Source organism: Sinocyclocheilus anshuiensis, unplaced genomic scaffold, assembly GCF_001515605.1.
Source record: "Sinocyclocheilus anshuiensis isolate Anshui unplaced genomic scaffold, SAMN03320099.WGS_v1.1 scaffold477, whole genome shotgun sequence".
Classification (NCBI taxonomy): Eukaryota; Metazoa; Chordata; class Actinopteri; order Cypriniformes; family Cyprinidae; genus Sinocyclocheilus; species Sinocyclocheilus anshuiensis.
The window spans coordinates 3,363,980-3,387,115 of record NW_015536549.1 but is presented as its reverse complement, the minus strand read 5'-3'; the positions used below and the strand labels follow the sequence as shown (position 1 = coordinate 3,387,115).

General features: G+C 37.0%; 1 protein-coding gene across 1 annotated transcript in view; it reads left to right on the top strand.

The window, feature by feature from the left end:
- The window catches only part of LOC107700081 (semaphorin-6B-like), a 38,326-nt gene that overhangs the window by 8,607 nt on the left and 6,583 nt on the right, over positions 1–23,136 (top strand). Inside the window, exons 6-11 of the mRNA XM_016501603.1 lie at positions 5,092–5,223; positions 5,329–5,478; positions 6,158–6,337; positions 8,436–8,576; positions 10,073–10,150; positions 11,394–11,452. Coding sequence (XP_016357089.1) covers positions 5,092–5,223; positions 5,329–5,478; positions 6,158–6,337; positions 8,436–8,576; positions 10,073–10,150; positions 11,394–11,452 — 740 coding nt within the window. The remainder of the gene's footprint in view (positions 1–5,091; positions 5,224–5,328; positions 5,479–6,157; positions 6,338–8,435; positions 8,577–10,072; positions 10,151–11,393; positions 11,453–23,136) is intronic.

The following is a 23,136-nucleotide window of genomic DNA, read 5'->3' as shown; positions in this document are numbered from 1 at the left end:
TTTTGAACATTTTGCCAGTTTCTCATAAATTCAGATTATTTATACATGAGCAGATTTTAAATTCTAAATCTTATTTTAAATATTCATGCTCAGTTTTTCAGATTAAGGCAAGCAAGGTGTCACTTTTACTATTGCTTATACTTGGGTTTAGGGATTTATTCTTTCTGTTGGAGAGTCTGGAGTTGGTAAGATTTTTTAATGTTTTGAATGAAGTGTCTTATGTTCACCAAGGCTGCATTTAATTAATCAAAAATACAGTAAAACAGTAATATTGTGAAATATTATTATAATATATTTTAAAATGTAATTTTTTCCTGCGACAACAAAGCTGTTACTCCAGTCTTTAGTGTCACATGATCCTTTAGAAATAATTCTAATATACTCAAAACAGTAGTGCCGCTTAATATTCCTATTTTTTATTATAAAGTGTCTTTACTGTCACTTTTGATCAATTTAATGAATCCTTGCTGAATAAAAGTATTAGTTTCTTTAAAAAAATCTTACTGACACCAAACTTGAAGTGTGGTGTCCTTTTTTGCTTCAAATCAAAGTTTGTAATGCTGTGATTCATTTCAGGGGTGGTTGGTTTAGTTCATGGCTTAAAACTCTTTATTGAAGAATGTTTTTAAATCCATATGGAGAAAATGAAAGGGAATAATACTTAAGAAACCAAGACTGTAAAAATGAGTCATTATTGCACTCCATTGTACTTTTCTGTATAAATCATCAGTACATAGTTTTCTTTGTTTTTGTTTTTTTTGTTGCCTTTTTTCACTTCGTATGCACTTGGACTGTAGTAGATAAAAGGAAATCACTGGGAAGAAAAGAGGGTATCTTGTGTTGCCCACATAAGCCCCACAGCTCATTGAGTCAGAGCATGTGCTAGAGTGTTGAGGATGTTTTCCAGGGCTTGCTGTGTTGTTGCTGAGGTGTTCAAATTGTGTCTTTCTTACCTGAAACGGAACAGCTGAGTATATGCATTTTTCATCTTTAATCATCTGCCAGGCAAAAAGAAGTCAGATTGCTTAAAGTAATAGCACACTTCCTCTCAACAAGCCGCAAAATTTGAGGTTTCAATACAAACTGTGCTGAACCCAGAAACCAATAATCTTATCTGAAGAAACAATATATCTAATATCAAGAACATTTGAATTGCAAAAAAACTACATATCTCAACTCAGGAAACATATACAGTGAAAAAATAGTTCTCTCTTCAAAAGACAGGTTTCACTCTCACAGAAACAGAGCAAGGAGGTGAGAGGTGTTTGCATCTCATTTGAGCTCCCGATGCTTCGAAGTGTGGGGCCGAGGATCCAAGCAGGGCAGGAGAGATGGGGTGAGATTGTTGTAAATGAGAAGACTGCAGGTGAAATCATCCTCTCAGTGGATCATGGTGGATGCAGGAGGAGGATGCAGAGTTCAGATTGAAGGAGAAATAAAAGAAGGCCTGAATCTACTGGAGAGGCACACTCTCAGGTTTGAAGCAGCCGAGGGACATGTATAGAGAGAGTGGAGACAGCAAGGGCTCGTAAAGTTGGAGAGGAAGTACAGGAATGAGCAGCGGAGAAGTATTTTGACAGAGCTCACAGATGAGATGCACAGAAAGAGACACAGTGGAACTTTTCTGTTTAGCTGTGGCAGACCATACAGTAATTCAATCAGATTGCCTTTACTGATCTTTGAATTTTATATATATATAAGTACAAATTTGTTTCAAGTGATAGTTCTCTCAAAAATAATCATTCTGTCATCATTTACTCAACCTCACGTCATTCCAAATTTTTCATATTATGTAAAACAGGATTTCCCTGCTCCTTCTCCAGCCAACGTTGCAAAAAAAAAAATAAAAAATCATACAGAGTATTTTTGTTATATTTTCCTGTTTCAATATCTAAAGATAAATTTACTTATATAAACATATAAAACGTGAAGACTTGTTTTCAGAGAATGTATCTTTATTATGAGTATTTTCTTACTGCACTGGCAGATTTTTTCACTTGCTTTTTATATAATAAGTGAAAATTCTGCTGGTGCATTAAGACTAAATAAAATTATATTCAAGATATTGTCAGTCTTAATATTTTATGAAATGTTGCTTCTCAAGTACATTTTTGGAAAATAATCTTCTGAAATGTGTCATTGAGAAATCTTCATGATAGTGAGGTCACCAGAAGCTATTTAGTATTCTGATAAACCAGTTATAACTGATTATTTACATTAATGTTTTAAAGATACAATAGCAAAAATGGAGGGTTTGGAGGTAGAAAATGGTCATGTAAAACTGAATTACAACGATCATAGTAAGTGGACTAAAAATAAAATGCAACAAAAACAAACAGAATATGGCCCATTTAACAGATTAGTTTAGCAAAATAATTGTTTTAGAAAATCATTTTTTGTGTATGAAATAAGTTTGTGTAACACTTTAGAACTATTCACTATTACCAAGTTGCTTTTTAGCATGCATTTTACTAACATATAGGCTGTTTATTAGTACTTATAGCACATATTAATGCCTTATTCTGCATGACCATATTTTAAGCTCCCTTAATCCTTCCCAGTACCTAAACATAACTACTACAACAACTACCTTACTTACCATCAATAAGCAGCAATTTAGGAGCTTATTGAGGGAAAACTTTTAATTAATATTGAATATGTGTTCCCTAATCTGAAGTGTTACCTAAGTTGGTATTTGAAAGAAATTTTATAAGAAACAATGTATAACTTACGAAGTTCTGTTTTGAGAAGAGAAAGTCATGTTGTGCCACTGCAGCAAGTTGTTCACCCGTCAGGCATTTTGAGGGTCTGCATTGTGTCAGGCTGATGACATTGATGATCAGGCTGATATGAGCCTAATGAGGTCTTGTCAGAAAATTGCCCGACTTATGTTTTAGTCTTGTCACTGTGTCTGCTGAATCTGAACAGTTTCAGCACTGTCAATCATAAGGTCATTCTCAGCTGCTTTCTGGCCTACGGCTTCAAACACGCACATACAATCCCACTACAGGGTAAAACCAGTGGACATGTGACAGATGTGTCCCACAATGCTGTTGGAGACAGCTGTTTATCCTTGCTTCTGCCCCTGAGCTTTACGGACTATCACATTAATTCCCTCTTAAACCCAGCAAGCTACACTCAAGCACGCCTTCATGGACCACAAAGCCCAGATCAACATGGGTGACGATCAAGATCAGTGTGAGTGTCACCCTTTCCAGCCCTGAACCTGCCATCCAGTCTCTCAGAGTCATTTATTGGATCCTATAGAATCCTGGAACACAAAGCAGAAGGTGATGTTCTGCATCTGAGTTTTAGCACAGAGAAGACTGTGAGAGATGTAGAGCTCAAGAGAGTGATGGAGAGGGAGTGAACGACTCACCTGTGTTAAGGATGCAAGAGAATACAGCTGTGGCTTGTACTTACAAAGTATGTCAGTGCCAGGAAATCTGAGGAGGAAAAAGAGAGAGAGAGAGTGGGTGTAAACGAGAACTGAACTGACTCACCCTGCATGACTCTCTGTTCTCTCCTAAGAAAGTCTTTAAGTGCTGAAAGCTGTCGCTTCACCAGAGACAAATCACTTCAGGACCATTTAGAGATTGCAGCTCTGCTTCGCAGTAGGAAGAAAGAGAGGTGCTCTCACTAACCAGGTTTCCATCCACATATTTTTATGCAAATTTTGAGATACTGCATCAAAAATTGCGGTGTGGAGAAACTGAGATGTCTAAGATTTGCAAAATATGCATAAAAAACAAATAGTTCTGTTCATACATTTACATGCCTCTTGCGGATTGTTAATAATTTTAACAAAATAAGAGGGGTCTTAAAAATTGCATGCTGTTTTTTAATTTGTACTGTCCAGAAAAAGCTGTTTCACACAATAGATGTTTACTTATAATCCACACTCTTAAAAATAAAGGTTCTTTGTTGGCATCAGTGGTTCTATGAAGAACCAGAAGCATCCATGGAACCTTTCCATTGTGCTAAAGGTTCTTTGTAATGGAAAAACTTTATGTAAATTGTTCTTCACACTAAGAAAAAGTGATTATTTTATCAACTTTTCACTGAAAGTTTCTGCCGATCTATTCTTCTATAGCAATGTTAAAGAAGATTCCTAATTGAACCCTTTTGAAACCCTAATTTTTAAAAGTGCACAAAACAAAATAATAACTAAATTTGCATAAATGAACTAGGTTATGTTTACATATACTTGGATTGTAATATTGTGTGTTGTTACCTTGATGATCAATGATTTTTTTTTCTTTCTGTTAGTTTTTCATGAGTCCCTTGTTTGCCCTGAGCAGTTACATTGCCCACTTCAGAAAAATTCCTACAGGTCCTGCACATTCTGTTTTTTTGTTTTGGTTTTTTTTTTGTCATTTTTTGCATATTTGAACCCTTTCCAACAGTGACTGTATGATTTTGAGATCCATCTTTTGAGGAACTCATACACAACTATTACAAAAGGTGAAAACATTTACTGATGCTCAAGAAGGAAACGTGCATGACACATTGCATACGACTATATTTTATATATGCAATTTTGCTGCTTCTTATTTTTAACATCAATAATCTACATTTTTGTTTTGTGTTACATTTTTTTTTTTATTTAGTTAACGTTTTTTTTGTGTGTGTGTGACCTTGCAGACAGTCTATACACGAGTCTTGGCCGTGGTTTATGGACAGGAACCTTATGAAGAATTCTGATTCATCATGTGGCTTTCTATTGTGCCACTTGAATTATTATTGGAGAAATTCAAGTATGTTTCTCACAGTTGCATTTGTGTAACGCTGCATTCTTGAATAGATTCTCTGTGGGAGGAAAAGGTCAGTGTGTGGAAGAGCTTGCAGTCACCCAAGGTTTCCGGTGACAGCTCTGGACAATATTCTCTGCTCTGTTTGCCTTGAAATGTCTGTCCAACTACCCACTGTACAGATCTATTCAAGGCTGTCAACTGATTTGTTTTCGACATGTTTGTGATAAATGAAATCCATTTTGTGTTGCGAGTCTCCTCCAGCTCAGAGCAGTATCATGGAAACAGAACAGGTCTGAGGATATCACGTAATATGAACATTGTGCTGTATTTTTTGCAGTATTCCTGGCTCTGCAGTGTGTGCTTTCGACATGGAGCAGCTGGCCGGAGTGTTTGATGGAAGATTTAAAGAGCAGAAATCGCCCGAGTCGATATGGACACCTGTTCCAGATGAGGTTGTGCCAAAACCGAGGTACTGAATGAAATGACATTTTACAACTCTAGAGTGTTTTATGTCCTCAAATGCCAACCTGCAGAGAGGAAGTTTATAATAATGTGCTGTTTGTGAATTTCTCAGGCCGGGTGGTTGTGCCATACAAGGCTCAAAGTTCAATTCCTCCAACTCTTTCCCTGATGACATGTTAACTTTTATCAAGACCCATCCGCTGATGGATGAAGCCATCCCATCACTCGGTCAGAGACCATGGATTGTTAGGACCATGGTCAGGTGAGGACAACTTTCTCTCAGATGTCCTAGACCAGATTCTCTACTGTTAAAACCAGGTCATACATGCCTTCAAGACATGATATCTGGTTTGTCACTGGTCTAAAGTGGACTAGTGCTTCTAGATGAGCTATCAGGTCGATCTCAAATACTCCGGATGGTAGTTTATTAACCTTTTAGACTACCAACAAATGACTAACTTCAACCAAGCTTCAGAAGTTAGATTTTTTACAAACTTGAAGCAAAGGAACACATAATGGACATTAAATTTAGCTGCTAGGTTCACCCGGGCATTGTTTTCTTCATTAAGATCCTTGCTAAACATTTGACCGACCGTCTGTGATGTCTGCTAGCATTAGTATCTGTCCAATCTCAGTCTTCAGACTATGGGGTTCCAACAGCTGGGGTTTCTCAGCATCCCACAGGGCACAACAAGATTATAGTGACAAGTTGTTTGTGTCATCTTAAACACTCTGGGAGATCATCTTATTTTAGAAAGCTGAATCATCCAAGTAGAGCAGTTTTGGCTGTTTCCTCAAGATATGCTGGTTTGTCAATACACACTGCTTTTCGGATTTGTGTATTTTGTTATTTTGGCACGAGATTTTGAATTATAATTTAATACCTTTTTTCCTCTCGGTATCATTTGAGAATGTATTAAGTTGTCTTCTGTCACTTTCAGATACCAGCTCAACAAAATGGTGGTGGACACAAACTCTGGTCCCTATGGCAACCAGACAGTCCTCTTTCTGGGTTCCAGCCGAGGGACCATCCTCAAATTCCTTGTCACCCCCAACAGGGATAACACAGTGACCAACAACAATGTGTTCCTCGAGGAACTGGAAGGCTACAACCCAGACAGGTAGAGGTTAATGCTAAAAACTCGCTCTTTAGTGATTGTTTTACGGCAGAGAATCACAAGTCATGGCATGTAAACAGATGGAGCATTAGATGGTCATTATCTCTTGTGGAAAGCGGCAGGAGTTTGCGAGCAACACTCATTTTTCATGGATATAGTGGTAATTGCATCTTCATCCAGACAGACTAAATGCTGTTTAGTCTGTTCCTCCTCACATACACACCCTCTATCTCAAAAAACTGTGAAACCTTTTACACACTAAAGCAAAAACGTGGTAAATCAGGTGAACCTGTCTGCAGGTTTTTAATTTCCAAACACCAAATTAGCTAAACAAAACAAACATCCTTCATAAAACATGAATCAACATGAATCACTAAACATTTCTGTGTAATTTATCAGAGCAGGGGTGTGTGTGTGAGAGCGTGACGGCTTTGACAGTGCTAGCTGTGTCTAGCGCAGCGGGAAGCCAGCTAATCAGGGGAATGTAGATGGAGTAATCAGATCAGGCTCCGATCATGCTGGCCTTGCATAACCTCTGCCATCTCTCATCATGCAGTGGTGAAGTGGTAAATCGTTTGACACGCGCAGGGTCAGGGAGTCTGCGACCGATGGAAGCCACTCAAAAATGCCCATGTCTTCATCCATATCGATCAAGACACTGTAGCGAAGACAACAATGACATAATAAGATGGGGGCTAGAGTGTTAATTGATGTCAATCTCTTTTTATGCACACTTTTCTTTTTATCTTGATGTATTTGTATCATCCGTGTAAGTTGTCTGGCTTTTTTTGTTTCTAATATTTTTTTTTCTCGCTTGTTTTCTGTGATCTAACTATAGCAGTGGTTCATTTTCACATCTCTTACGTCTTCTGTTTCGCTCTCCTACTCAAATGTCAAGAGAGGCAGCTTTTTTTCTTCTTAAATCAGTTTAAACTTGCACCTCTTTATCTCACCCTCTGTCTGTTCTCTTACTGTCTCTCCCTTTCGTTACTTGTTCTAAAAATAAATTAATAAAAAATAATGGTTATGGTAAAACCCATTCAGAACTGAATTATATATGCGTGTGTGTGTATACTGTATACACGTTTTCATATTAATATATATAAATTAGATTAATTAACTGCCATATTATGTAATTATTTTTATTCATTTTTATTTGGTTCAGTAATATTTTCAACATAGATTTTCTAGTCTGTAAATCATTTTGCTTCTCAAGTTAATCTGTTTTTACAGCTTTTTAAAAATGTTTTTCTCTGTAAAATGAGATTAAAATACTGATTAGGAAAATTTTTGAAGCAAGCTTTATCTCGTTTCTGATGGCCTTTGGTAAGTGTGGCTCATTACTCAGATCCGATGCATAAAGTACTAATGATTTCTCCGCTGCTATTGAGGCCATTATCGTAAGCGTTTCTATAACCATATGTATGTGTGCAGTGTGCACATGTATACAAACAAATGCATTTTCTAGCCAGCATGGCAGGTGCAAGAGAGATACTCTTAAGTGGTAAGTGCCAATTAAGTGTAATGCACAGAGGAGTGGGTGGCTGCCAGACTTCTAGATATCAATCAGATTAGTTACTGGGGCCAAGTACAAAGTGACAACACATTAATGTGATATCACATTAATACGACACATATTTTCTTTTTGAAGCCCTTTACGCCTCATCCTGTTTTTCATTCAGAGGGTGAAAGCTATTGTCAGTTCATTAGAGACATACTATATAACAAGCCGTTATCTTAATGCATAGATGGCCTTGGTGGAAATTTCAAGATTTAAGATGGCAAACCAACTTTCATAACTAAGCTCTAATGTGTTAAAAGGATAGTAGATGCATATAAGAAATGCAATAGCTAGCTTGAGGTTTTGCTGGTCTACCTTTGCTTCATTAGTTCTTGTTAACCGCACAGCATTATATTGTGTTAAGGTAAACATTATCAGACTGTGTTATGCTTGACAGTTTATACTTTATTAATGTAGGTTGGGGTCATGTCATTCTGTATCAAACTGTGTTTGAGTGTTTTCTCGGTGTAAATTGTGTTTGACTTTCTCCCTGCACTCTTTTAATTTGTTGCAAATTGATTTGGACTGTGTGTGTTCCAGGTGTGGGATGGACTCTCCTCAGGCCAGGCAGCTGCTTTCTCTCACGCTGGACCGCATCAGTCACAGCCTCCTACTGGCTTTCCCCTCTTGCTTGATCAAAGTGCCTGTAGCACGCTGCCAACTCTATTCCCGCTGCATGAAGTGAGTGACACACACACGTTTAGTTAGCACTCCAAATGAGGACGTATCATATAGTCTGTTGTTTTTACAGTATATAAATGAAATTATAAATTCTATATTATTATTTTTTTTTATTTATAGAATAATAGTTTTATATTATAAATATTATCTATATTTTCTTACTGGTTTTCATATTTATTTTAAATATTTAAGTATTAATGTAATGTTAATTTGATTATAATGTTAATTTTAATATTGATTTTGTATAAAAATACTGTGTATATTTTTGTATTATTTTTTATTTTATTACAAGTATTATATATTATTTAGCAATGTATTTTATTTATTTTAAATTTTAAATTAATGTACCAAGAAGGGTATTATATAAAATCGCTGAATATGGTCAATTGATATTGCTCATTTGCAGGATTTTAACTTTCACAATGTCTGCAGAATTATTGCAAAGCATTATGAGACAGATACCATACTGAATGCAAAGCGCTGGGCATGGTCAAAAAACACTAGTGAGCATTTTGACAGGAGATTTAAATTCACCTCAGGGTGTGACAGCTTCAAAATAACTTCCAAAGTCTTGAATAAGACATGCAATTGTGAGGAACCTCCAGTTTCATCTGGCACTTGCAAGGCCATTATTAGAGTGTCTGTTTGGAGATTGAACATGTAATTTCAAGCACAATAACAATCCACGCATGCAACGAAGGCATTCCTTAATCCCATTGAAAACCATTGGGAAATTCTAAATCTGAATCGAAGCTGATGAATAAATCTCAGCTTTGGGATAAATTTGAGAAGGCCTGGCAAGAAATGACACATGCGCATAGCTTTTTGAGTAATGCCCAGGAGAACGGCTTTTATAATCAAAAACAAGGGAGAACCAGCGAAATGTATGTATGCTTTACTTCTTTTTATTTTACATTATATTTTATTTAGATTAAATATAATTCTTCCAAATTATGACCTCCCAAAGTGTTCCCAAAGGCAGGTTTTGTCATGTTTATCTAGCTTCTGTGGACAAATTGGTCCCAAAAGCATAGCTAAGTAAGCCCGCACATACACACATGCACAGTACATTTGCCTAGCTACTGTACATAACTGGGAAACCTCCCATTGACTTTTTGATAGTTGTTAAATAAAGCTATTTAAGATAATCCAGAACGTAAACTTGTGCCTAAAATTTGACACTAATGTGAACAGTGACATCATTTAGAGTCTTTATGAATCATTTGTCCATTTTAGTACAATCCCAACAACTGTTTATACTGTAGCTCTCAGCTCTAGGATAGTTTTGTGATCCTGTGATCACTGGTCACCAGCCCGTGCTCTGTGTCTGTGCCCATGGGTCATCGGTGCAGCCCAGTGAGGCGCGCTAACACGTCACGCGTCTAATGTGTGCACTGAACCAGCTGGAATATACTTGGATGAAATCCAGCAGAATTAAACTATATACTGTCTGGTGCCTTGGGGTACCATTCATGCTTGTTTCTGTTCTTTCACAGGAACTGCATCGCCTCACGGGATCCCTACTGCGGCTGGACCAGAGGAAGCACCTGCTCTTTCCTCCGTGCAGGTACAAGGTGAGGTTTGAAAATGTACCTACCAACATAATGTTTACATCTATCTATTCTTACATATACAACAAGATTTCCATCTTCAGATAAAGCACGTCTAAAAAAAAACATACTAGTTTTTGTGTTCTGCCTCTTTTTAAATACACCTGTAAAGGTCTGTCCGTCGTCTCCAGAGAGACTGTTTTATTGAGTTCTGTGTGCAAATACAGGTTGTCTGCCGGTATACTGAGATCAAAACGTGGAGACCGTTTTACCTCAGTGCCGTTATGCAATTACAGCTCTCTGGCTGGATCTGATTTGATTTACCAAGGACGGCCAACCTGTAGATCGATTCTGTCTCGCATAATACTGAAAAATTCTCACCAGTTGAATTTCACAGCAGAAAAAACGATACAGAAGTAGTTCTAATTACTGCCACTTGCTAATATACACAAATAGCGAATATGCAAAACAAGTTCAGGGACTTTCTTTCGGCTGTTTATCAGTGTTTTTACGCTTCTCATTGCTACAATATGGCTAATGTTCATCCTCAGGAGAGCGGCGGGAAGGAATCTGCGTGCTCATTGAAATTCTCGGGGTGGTTCACCACTGTAGTATAAAAAAACTCCGCCATCATCTCTCAGAGGAGTTCTGGAGATTACAGCTCTCCGCCTGCAGTTTGTATAAACATTATATTTTATAGACGTTTCACAGAAAGCGTTTAAACAATGTGTATCTTCTGAAAAACTAAGACCCTGGCAGTAAAAGACCCCTGGCTGCCTTGTTGTCCTGGGCTTTGACTAATTGCCGACGGTAGTGGAAAGAGGCTGGTCCCCCTGTGCACGCTTCTGCCTTCGGCCGTTCCTCTGTTTGACTTATGCGGTTGGAAGGAAGCCATTCGTGAGCCGACTGCAGTCATTTTTCTTCATTATTGTGGCTTTAAGGTAACACAGAGCATCTCTAATAGAGCACTGTGATGCCTCTGTGTATAAGACTTGATCAGGAGCGCAGATTGAGTTTCTGCACACATCCTGTACAAGCTTTTAACGTGCAATATCACTTATTATTGAACCCAAGAGCAAAGGACCTCAAAAAAACAAGACATTTTAGAAGTACCCTTCAAGACAGCATTAAAAGTTGTTTTTCTTTCAAAAAAAGAGAGAGAAAATACACAGGCATTACTGCAATTCAAACGGTGCAGTTTTATGGCCTGTTTATGTGGTTTGCTGATGAATGTTTCTACTACTGTTCTTTCTCCCATTCACCACAGGCTTCCCTTCGAACAAGACGTCGAGCACGGAAACACTTCTCACTTGGGAGACTGTGACGGTAAGAGAACATTTTTATTACAACAATAAAACTCTTCACGCTGTGACCTCCCGTTCTCTCCCCTCGTCCAGTCAGACCAGCAGCCGTCGTCGTTTTTCCGCCCCGTTTTGAGCTTCTGTTCTGCTGCAAGAGCCTCAGTTCGGGTGTGTGGCGATCACAACTCGCGCTTTCTATTTGTAGTTCCCCTTTCATCTCCGATTATGTTTGTCTTGGAACAGTGTCGAGTTCTGGGTGAGTCTCTCTTGGTGGGGTTCATCGCAGCAAATCAATCGTTCAGTCTGAAATTCACTCGCTGTAGAACCCCTTTGATCTCACCGCTGATTCTGCACAGGCATTGGTGCACGTTAATCCTGGGTCCCCACAGGACACCTCGCTCATCTGCTGTGAGCCACAAACACTCGGATGTATAAATATTGCATAATGATTGTGTCTGCCTGGCTGGATTTTAATCTGCTCATCAGGAGCATTTGAAGTTTTCCAGCCCCTGTTTCAGTTGTGGTGCACAAGCCAGAAAGTAATGGGGTGGTGGGGCCAACTGCTGTATTTGCTAATGTGTTTCCTAATGTAGAAGATCAGTAAGTCTGGGGGGAAAAAACATAGTAGCTTTGTCACTGCAGCATGAATAATGTGATGTAAGAGAACTTGATTCTGATTTCCAATATTCTTGCAAAACTTAACTTCTTTAAACGAGCATGCAAGTCGTGTTCCAAAACCTAGTAAGTTGCTTACTTAGACAGCACTTTCAAGAATGCTCCCGATGTGAAGACTTAAAAGATAGCTTCTTTTGCATTAGGTATCATGAACGTAATGCATTAGGTATCATGAACTAACTTAATAAACAATCTTTTTTTTTTTTACAGCATTTATAAATCTGTTAATGTTCAGTTAATTATAATTACTTGCATGTGTAATTTATACTATATACTACTTTTCATTGTTCATGTTCATTATACATAATACATAAATGTTCATTTATACAACTGGAAATGCTAAAAATGTTTTAAGTTTATGTAGAAAGTAAAATTGAATTAATCCTGTAAAATATTTTTCATTGTTAGTTCATGATTTTAGTAATTGACTATTTTACCTAGTATAATATTTGTGCTATTAGCTCAGCAACCTGCTAACCTCAACCCCTATTAAAATCAGTCGTGAATCGAGTCTTCTGTGAGGAATTGATGCTTGCTCATTTTTGAGGTAAATAATAAAAAATAAAATAAAAAAATCCTTGAAGCAAGATGAATTTACTTGAGAAGCAACACTGCATTAGATATTAAGGCATGTTTTCTGAGAATGTATCTTTAATACTGGTATTTTTTGTCTTACTGCGCTGGCAGATATATATATATTTCTCTCACTTTTTTAATTTGCCAGTGCTGTAAGACAAACACACTCATACTCCAAATAATTACAAGTCTTAACATTTTATTTTTTATTTATTTTTTTAGCGTTTTATACAATACTGGTTGTGTCAAAACAGCTTTACAGTGTTAAACAGGAAAATAGTTTGTCAATAAATGCAAACTATACAATAATGTCAATAATGCAAGAAGACAATAACAGTCATTTTCCAGCTAAAGTCAGTTCATTGATGATTCAGTGATGTTATGTCATATCTTATGCAGTGTTGTAAATTTATGTTATTTAATTTAGATTTAGAACCAGCACTAACTGACATAAACCAGTCTTGATCAGCATATAAATTCATGCTGGTTTAAGCTGGTCTGAAAGTCAGGGTGTCTCTCTGTGACTAGCATTTGAAGTTTTCCAGCCCCTGTTTCAGTTGTGGTGCACAAGCCAGAAAGTAATGGGGTGGTGGGGCCAACTGCTGTATTTGCTAATGTGTTTCCTAATGGAGAAGATCAGTAAGTCTGGGGGGAAAAAACATAGTAGCTTTGTCACTGCAGCATGAATAATGTGATGTAAGAGAACTTGATTCTGATTTCCAATATTCTTGCAAAACTTAACTTCTTTAAACGAGCATGCAAGTCGTGTTCCAAAACCTAGTAAGTTGCTTACTTAGACAGCACTTTCAAGAATGCTCCCGATGTGAAGACTTAAAAGATAGCTTCTTTTGCATTAGGTATCATGAACGTAATGCATTAGGTATCATGAACTAACTTAATAAACAATCTTTTTTTTTTTTACAGCATTTATAAATCTGTTAATGTTCAGTTAATTATAATTACTTGCATGTGTAATTTATACTATATACTACTTTTCATTGTTCATGTTCATTATACATAATACATAAATGTTCATTTATACAACTGGAAATGCTAAAAATGTTTTAAGTTTATGTAGAAAGTAAAATTGAATTAATCCTGTAAAATATTTTTCATTGTTAGTTCATGATTTTAGTAATTGACTATTTTACCTAGTATAATATTTGTGCTATTAGCTCAGCAACCTGCTAACCTCAACCCCTATTAAAATCAGTCGTGAATCGAGTCTTCTTTGAGGAATTGATGCTTGCTCATTTTTGAGGTAAATAATAAAAAATAAAATAAAAAAATCCTTGAAGCAAGATGAATTTACTTGAGAAGCAACACTGCATTAGATATTAAGGCATGTTTTCTGAGAATGTATCTTTAATACTGGTATTTTTTGTCTTACTGCGCTGGCAGATATATATATATTTCTCTCACTTTTTTAATTTGCCAGTGCTGTAAGACAAACACACTCATACTCCAAATAATTACAAGTCTTAACATTTTATTTTTTATTTATTTTTTTAGCGTTTTATACAATACTGGTTGTGTCAAAACAGCTTTACAGTCTTAAACAGGAAAATAGTTCAATAATGCAAGAAGACAATAACAGTCATTTTCCAGCTAAAGTCAGTTCATTGATGATTCAGTGATGTTATGTCATATCTTATGCAGTGTTGTAAATTTATGTTATTTAATTTAGATTTAGAACCAGCACTAACTGACATAAACCAGTCTTGATCAGCATATAAATTCATGCTGGTTTAAGCTGGTCTGAAAGTCAGGGTGTCTCTCTGTGACTTTTAGACTGGGTACTTGCATGGACATCATCTCATTCTTCATGCTTAATAAGTCTTGTGTAAATAAGTGTTTGCCTACAAGGCTTTGATCAGCGGACCGCATGTCACATCCATCACGCTTCTCGAGTGGGGTTCTCCTGGCCCTGCAGTGCAGAGAGACACAGGCCAGGGGTTGAGAAGTGGGCAGTTTAGAGGATGTAGCACTGCATCCATCACGATTTGTAGCTGGTGACTGGCTTTCATCTACTGCTGGGAGGGGTTACAGACTCTGATTTGGGTGGCAGCCTCAGTGATGGAGATCACCCGGATGAGCCTGAACTTCATATGAACCCCAGATGTCCACATGCATGTCCGAGAGGGCGTAGAGGGGATAGACGGCTGATGTTAGCAGCTTCTGCTTAACGACAGAAAAGTGGTCAGTGGAAGTGGGGGGAGAGGAGAAGAATTGATTTTCATCTCGTCTCTCTGACTCGGTCTGGGCTGAATGATTACGAAAGGTGGGATCCATAAACCAACGAGGGAGATACAAAGGGCGAAATGGTATATAGAGAGATAAAGTATGGAGGACTGGTGGTGGTTGTCAGACAAGCTGGAGCCTGTGACTGAGGGTAGGTGTCTGGGGTGGGGTTGGGTGCACAGACGGGGCCGTGAGTGATGTAGAGCGCAAGCTCTGATGTCTCCAGTGTCACAGAACCGTCACTGCTGCAATTCCCAAGACCTTGCACTGCTATAACTCTCTGACATGCTTGCATTTCCTTCTGTATGGCAGAAGCAATTTCTCATTCCCTTGCTCTTTCTACCTCTCTCAGTTTAAAAATAGTGTAATTTTTCTCTCTATTTCTTAAAAACCAGTACTTTGTAAAACTGCAGTACAAACAGACTGGCTAGTTGACAGATAACATGGACATCAAATTGTGTTGTCAACATCAAGATTTTTGGTACTTTAGGTAGTTTTTATTGTTCTAAAACAATAATAAATTCTCTTCTTTTTGGCTAATTGCAATTCACTTTAAGAGGTCATATCCATTATTTAGTAATGTTGGGTTTTTGGCAAAATGGATGTAATTTAGTTCGGAATGGGTCATTTTAAAAGCTTATTTCCTATATATATACTGTATATATATATTGTACTGTTTAGCATGTTTTCCGTTTTTAAAGTTACAGTTTGTTCATTGTACATTAAGCTTTTCTCTTTTCATTTGTATTTTTTCTTTATTTTTTTCTTTCATTTCAGAAAATAGTCAATTTGCTGCAGTACAATAAAAATGGATAGCTAAAAAAATAACATATACATTTTCATGCCTTAAAAAAATTAATATTACCATTCTGCCTAATCAAAGGCTTCCTATGTGAACTGCTTTGTTATATTAGTTTAGTACAAAAAAGAGTAGTTCACTATTTTCACTGTAGTCCACTTATTATATCAGTATCCTTTTTGCTGCAAAACAGGCATAATTTAATTCAGAAGGTGTTGTTTTTACATTTTTTTTCAATAAATGCTGTTTTTGGACCGTTTAGGAAGTTTGAAGTAAATGGTACATCAAGCTCTTTTTATCTCAAAAGAGCAAGTAAAGTTACAGTTTGTTCATTGTACATTAAGCTTTTCTCTTTTCATTTGTATTTTTTCTTTATTTTTTTCTTTCATTTCAGAAAATAGTCAATTTGCTGCAGTACAATAAAAATGGATAGCTAAAAAAATAACATATACATTTTCATGCCTTAAAAAAATTAATATTACCATTCTGCCTAATCAAAGGCTTCCTATGTGAACTGCTTTGTTATATTAGTTTAGTACAAAAAAGAGTAGTTCACTATTTTCACTGTAGTCCACTTATTATATCAGTATCCTTTTTGCTGCAAAACAGGCATAATTTAATTCAGAAGGTGTTGTTTTTACATTTTTTTTCAATAAATGCTGTTTTTGGACCGTTTAGGAAGTTTGAAGTAAATGGTACATCAAGCTCTTTTTATCTCAAAAGAGCAAGGAGTGTCTTTTTAGTGTCTTTTTAGTCTCTCAATTAATATGAGGTTGCATAATAGCTGCATGCATAGGAATTAGAAAGAATGAGAGGAAAATTTTTGTTTAAATAGTGCATAGGTTGTCACATTGCAAAATAGTCAATTTGCTGCAGTACAATAAAAATGGATAGCTAAAAAAATAACATATACATTTTCATGCCTTAAAAAAATTAATATTACCATTCTGCCTAATCAAAGGCTTCCTATGTGAACTGCTTTGTTATATTAGTTTAGTACAAAAAAGAGTAGTTCACTATTTTCACTGTAGTCCACTTATTATATCAGTATCCTTTTTGCTGCAAAACAGGCATAATTTAATTCAGAAGGTGTTGTTTTTACATTTTTTTTCAATAAATGCTGTTTTTGGACCGTTTAGGAAGTTTGAAGTAAATGGTACATCAAGCTCTTTTTATCTCAAAAGAGCAAGGAGTGTCTTTTTAGTGTCTTTTTAGTCTCTCAATTAATATGAGGTAGCATAATAGCTGCATGCATAGGAATTAGAAAGAATGAGAGGAAAATTTTAGTTTAAATAGTGCATAGGTTGTCACATTGCAGGGCACTTCTGTATGATATCAGGCCAAATATATCTCTCTGTATCTTTCTTCCACCTTCACTTCACCTTGGTGTTTGAGTAACCGATCAGGCAGTTCCTGCCGTCTCTCTCGTCTTGCTCTTCAGTGTGAGGACCGTAATTAGAGATGTACCTGCTCTTCCTGTGTCCTGACCAAGCACTTAGTGATCTACTTCAGAATGTCAGTTCTCCTTTTGCCTGATGCTCCTAGGCGGAGTTGATCAAAGTAAATGTAGACATCAGATGCTTTAATTTAGCTGACCTGTGAGGCCTGCCCTCAGAGGCCCAAGACACAGCCACCAACAGCCACTTGTCATTCTGCATTTTGAGGGCCCATCTCTTTGGCTTTATCATTCTGTTTCTTTCTCTGTTAAGGGAGGCATGCCAGGTTGTGTATTCTTGTGTAATGATCGCCGATGACTAAACTAGCTGCAATAACTGTTCTCAAAAATCAACAACAGTGCTTGAAACAATTAACATGTTTGTTGTTGGAATGTGTATGTTGTAGAATGAAATGCTAGCTTGAGGTGGATAGCATGACATTTTACATTCCAGCCTGGGCAGACACTTTGCTCTCTCGCCTGATCTTACCTCAATGTGGAATTAACCCTTTACAGGTCATGACCTTTAAGTCAGCCATATCGATTGCAGGATTAGCAGCTAATTTAACGCTCCTTAAACTTCAACAGTATTCTTTTCGATGTAAAATTGCAGGTCATGTGAGGGGTCAAGGGGGAGTAAGTTATTATGCCAAAGGAAGTAAAACCAAAATATTCTACTACTGTACTACTGTTCAAAAGTTTGGGGTCACTTTTTTTTGGAAGGAAAATACTTTTATTCAATAAGGACCATTAAATTGATCAAAACTGGCGGTACAGACATTTATATTGTTACAAAAGATTTGTATCCCAAATAAAACCTGTTCTTTTGAACTTTATATTCATCAAAGAATCCACAAAAATATGAAGCAGCTCAGCTGTTTTGAATATTAATAATTAGAAATGTTTCTTTAGCACCAAATCATAATTTTAGTATGATTACTGAAGGATCATGTGACACTGAAGACTGGAGTAATGGCTGAGGAAAATTCAGCCTTTTTATCACAGGAAATAAAAACATTTTAAAATATATTAAAATAGGAAACTTGTATTAAATTGTATGTAAATAAATAAATATATATACTTACTGGGGTAGAATCCAAATATACCTGCCACTGGTAAACGTTAACTACGTTCACTTATGGGAGCGACAGAGTCATTGTTTGCACAGAAACTCATCAGCAAATGTCTACGCTGTTAAACCAGGCATTAAAAGGGAGGGAGACATCAGTGTTGGAGAGAACCTTCACGCTCCACCGTTGTTACGAGTGAATGGACTGCAAAATGAGGCTTCTCTTAAAACCAGCAGTTCAACTACAGTACGTGTACAAAGAGCAGACAGTCATAAGCCCCATTACTCTTTCTTTGCATCTATATTCCACCCGCTTAGCATTTTCTCCCGTGTGTGTACGTTGCTGCAAAAGCATTTGAGTATAATCACAGAGTTGACACAGATGGAGGCAATTACGCCGCTGTTAAAATATTTCCTGGAGTATTTCCTGGAGAAAGGTGGTGTTTCGAATCTCCAAACAGTGGGTTACAATCATGAACTAATTGAAGTCCATATTACACATAGAAGTGCACGGTGGCGTCATTCTTATGGAGTGGGATGACAGCCATGCAGAGAAAGGCAATGAGGCACACGCTGGCAAATTTGCTTCTCTGCTGTAATTGGTATCAGCTAGCAAACATATAATTACATGTCTCATGTACACTGCTGTTCAAAAGTTTGGCGTGGGTAAGATTTTTTAATGTTTTTGATAGAAGTCTCTTATGCTCACCAAGGCTAAGCATTTATTTGATCAAAAAAACTGTTATATTCTGAAATATTACAATTTAAAATGTCTGTTTTCATATATTTTAGAAGTAATTTATTCCTGTAATGGCAAAGCTTATTTTCAGCAGCCATTAATCCAGTCTTCAATGTTACATGATCCTTCAGAAATCATTCTAATATGCTGATTTGATGCTCAAGACACATTTCTTATTATTAGCAAAGTTGGAAATAGATTGCTTCCTAATTTTTGGGAGGAAACTGTGATAGTTTTTCATGATTTATGATGATATGGCATGTATTCATTATCAAGTAAGTTTTATGTCCTCAAAAAAGGAACAAATGCTGTACAAAGTGTCGAAATCAGTCAAGCAGAATATATTTGATGTGTAATATACAACTTTTACTTGGAATGAAGATGACAGTTGTCATTTTGTAGTGTCACATTTGGTGGGAATCACGTTTTGTATGCTCTGTGGAGTTTGTTGGGTGGGTGTAATAGGTTTTATAGAGGAGTTAGGTGTTACAGTGAGTGTTTGTAAGACTGATGTGGTGCTCTTGCCCTCCAGACCTTTCAAACACTCCCACAGGGGCAGTTCGTGTTCTCCTGGAGTACAACATCTCATGACCTTCATGTCCAGATCATTAATCTAGTCATGGACAAACACACACACGTATGTCTGCACTGAGGTAGGCCATTCCGTGTACCGGAGTTGGGAAAATTCAGAAGTGAAGAATGGGCTTCCTTTCAGTTCATAAGTTGAAATTTAAAATGAATTGGCCACACCCCACAGGAAGTTGATTTGGAATGACAGGAAGAGTAATTTATGGATTTGAAATTTTAAGAAACAGTGAAACAACTGGCGTTTTGTTACATTTGCAAAAACACAAAAATGGTGATTAGACATATTTCTCAAATAATTAGACATATTTCTCTAAGGTAATTACAAGTGATTAGAAAGTACTGTCTCAGCAATTAACACAACCATCAAAGCAATTTAATTCAGCCATACAGATTTGAATTAGCTATAAACACCACATTGTTTATAGTAATTACAAAAATTTGGTATTTTAATTAATTGATTATATGTTGATGATTGGTTCCATTTAGAAAGTCTGGGGTGTATTACAATGAAAATTTGACATGTTCTTTACACCACAGGTAATAAAATGAAAAATGTTTTCATATTTAATTTTCCAATGAAATATATACTTAGAAAAAAATTTATTTACTCACACACACATATATTTACACACACACACATATATATAGGTGGTATTTGAAATACTGATATATTATATATACATTATGGTGCTCATGCAATCAGCCTGAGTTTGATTCTAGTTTTTGTAACATTGTTCTCCTCTCCTATCATATCCAGTCCTTTCTTCACTATGCTATCAATAGATGTGGCAAAAAGGTAAAAAAAACTACTACTATTATGTGTCATTTAGTAAAAGACTGCTCAAGAGAGGGAAATTAGTGTATATATGTGGCTGTGACCCAGTTCACAGCGTCTCTACGCAGAGTTCACTATGATAGCTCACTTGACAAAATTTGTTCTTTTGGAATGCTGAAGTGCACTTCCCAGGGCACTATCTGGCAATTGGAACATTGCATTAGTGTGTGAGAAATCTTGGCGTGTTTGACTGCAGTGAGAGAGAGACTCGGGAGCATAAAAGGACAACAGCAGCTGCCACTGAAGCCTGCAGCACGACGAGCCGCCTGTTGTGGTGTTGAGGATGTTGCCGTGGCGGTTGCCAGGCATGTTGACAGGGCATGAAGAATCTCTCTGCCACAGATCATCATGACTGGGTGAAAGTGATAGCTCAGACAGGTGTGTGTGTGTGTGTGTCAGAGACACACAAAAACATTGAGCAAATCATCTCAGCCTTAGAAATACCTTGCATGCACCCACAGATGCAGTGGCACCATTTTTCTCTCACACAAATAATGCGAACAAGCTGTATTGATCATCCTACAGAGGATTTTGCTCAGTTCATCGAGCCAGGGACCTGTGTCTCTATTGAGTCTCTGTTTGACAAGCATGAAAGAGACATTTTGAGCCACCACAGCAGATCGTGAATGATCCAGAAAAGTTTCTTAATTCAGTAAATGTGTGGAAAAAATGATTCCACCTCAGCCAGACAGCTTGAAAACTCAACATCTCCGTCATAGAGGCAAACCATCAGTACAGGAGTTTTAACTTAATACAAATAAGGATGTGTTTTTAGCAGCTGGTAAAATACAGTCATATGCGGAGCACTGACAGACAGAATTTATAGTCTTAAGCATGCTGGAAAGATTAACTTGAAATTGGAGGTTTCGTGATTGTGGTGAATGCAGATGTCATGCTTTGCAATTGCAGTTGGCTAGACTAATAGCACCGGGTCGCTTTCTGAATTAATAACCCATGCTGGAAATGTCAAATATTTTTTAATAATTTCATTTGAGAGTTCTCGCCATTCAACCCTAAATTGAGGCTATCAATTTACCAGCAAACCTCTTGTTACAGTAGAGCCCCCATCAGCCACATCTGTGGTATTGCAATGCAGGACACACTTCCATACTTGTTAATTGATAAATTTAACACAGCTGAACCGGCTCTCATCTGCATCCTCATTAGTGTTTGTCAGCAACGGTTGCTGCGAATGGGGAAAGCTATGTTGAAAAACTATGCGCTAATTGACTACAATTAATTGCAGCTGACTAGGCGGCGTCTGCAGAATGTGGAAAAGGTGAGCAAGCGACAATAGGCAACAGTGTTTTAGCAGCAGACCATTTCTCTTAACATTGGGCTCCGGTGGGGTGGCTCATATCCTGAGCTCGCCCCCAGCTCAACACCCCTCATTATTTCAAACAGTCCTTTCTATTTAGTCTCATGTTAATCATCGTCAGACATGGTGGACTGTATCGTGTACAATTATGTTGGAATTAGAAACCCTGAACCGGTGCCAGGAAGCCTTTCACCTTATTGCAGTGCTATAGGCCATGAGCAGCTCTCTCTTATTGAAAATTATAGAAGAGTTAATTAAGAACACATGCAGACGTATGGAAACCTGCTGGCTGTATACTGATCTGGGAGTTTGACTTTTAAAGTGTAAGCTAAGAAGCCATAAATGTCTTCACTACTATCTTTCTGTAAACACCCTGTTTGGAAACAGACGTGTTTAAAAAGTTTGAAAATTTTGTTGGGGAAGCTTTTATGCATGGCTTCCTTGCTGACAAGGCCAGATTACTTAGTTTAATGTTCTTTAGGTCCAGTTTTGCTGGTTGACCAAGGTAGGATAGTTCACCCAGCAACAAAAATTGTCAACTTTCTCAACCTCAAGTTGTTCAAAACTTTTTTCTTCAGTAGAACATATTTTGAAAAATGTCTTTGTGTTTTTTGTTTCCATACAATGAATGTGTGTGATCTAATGTTGTTTTGGACCCCATTGACTTTCATTGTATGGATAAAAAAGTATAATCTGTCGTGTTCTGCAGAAGACAAAAAGTCATAGAGGTTTGAAACAACATAAGAAAATGATGAGAAAATTAAAATTTTTGGGTGATCTATCCCTTCAAGGTAATAGTTCACTCACAAATTAAACTTCTGTCATCATGTTGTTCTAAACCTTTATGACTTCTTTCTTCCATAGAACAAAAATATGAATTTTAGGTTGCAGATTTATTCCATATAATGGAAGTGAATGAGGACTAGTGTTCCAAAACCTCCTAAATGGCAAAAAAGTATCATAAAATTAGTTCGTATTACTATTTGGCTATACTCCAAGTCTTCTAAAGTCATATTTCTAAAGACAGCTTTGTGTGAGGAACAGACAAAAATTTAAGTTGTTACTGACTTAAAATGGGATGTATTGAAAGACGTCAACAATGTAAAATTCATGAATGAATTATTCTTTTGAGTCAGACCTTATCAAATGAAATGATCCATTTCACATGAATTGGTTAAGAGCTCACTGAAAAACAACTTAAATATCAGTGTTTCTCCCTATAGGGATGCCACCATACCAGCATCTAAAACTCTAAAACATATGCTGGTGACCAGAACTGCTGGTCTTTTCAGCATGCTTAACACAAAGCAATGGCAACAGTGAGGCTTGAATACAGCAAAAGATGGCTGACATGTCGAGAACCAGAAAGAGAGAGAGGATTGGCAGATAGAGAATAGCCTGCAGTGTTTCTGCAGAGAAGTTTCTGTGTGTGTG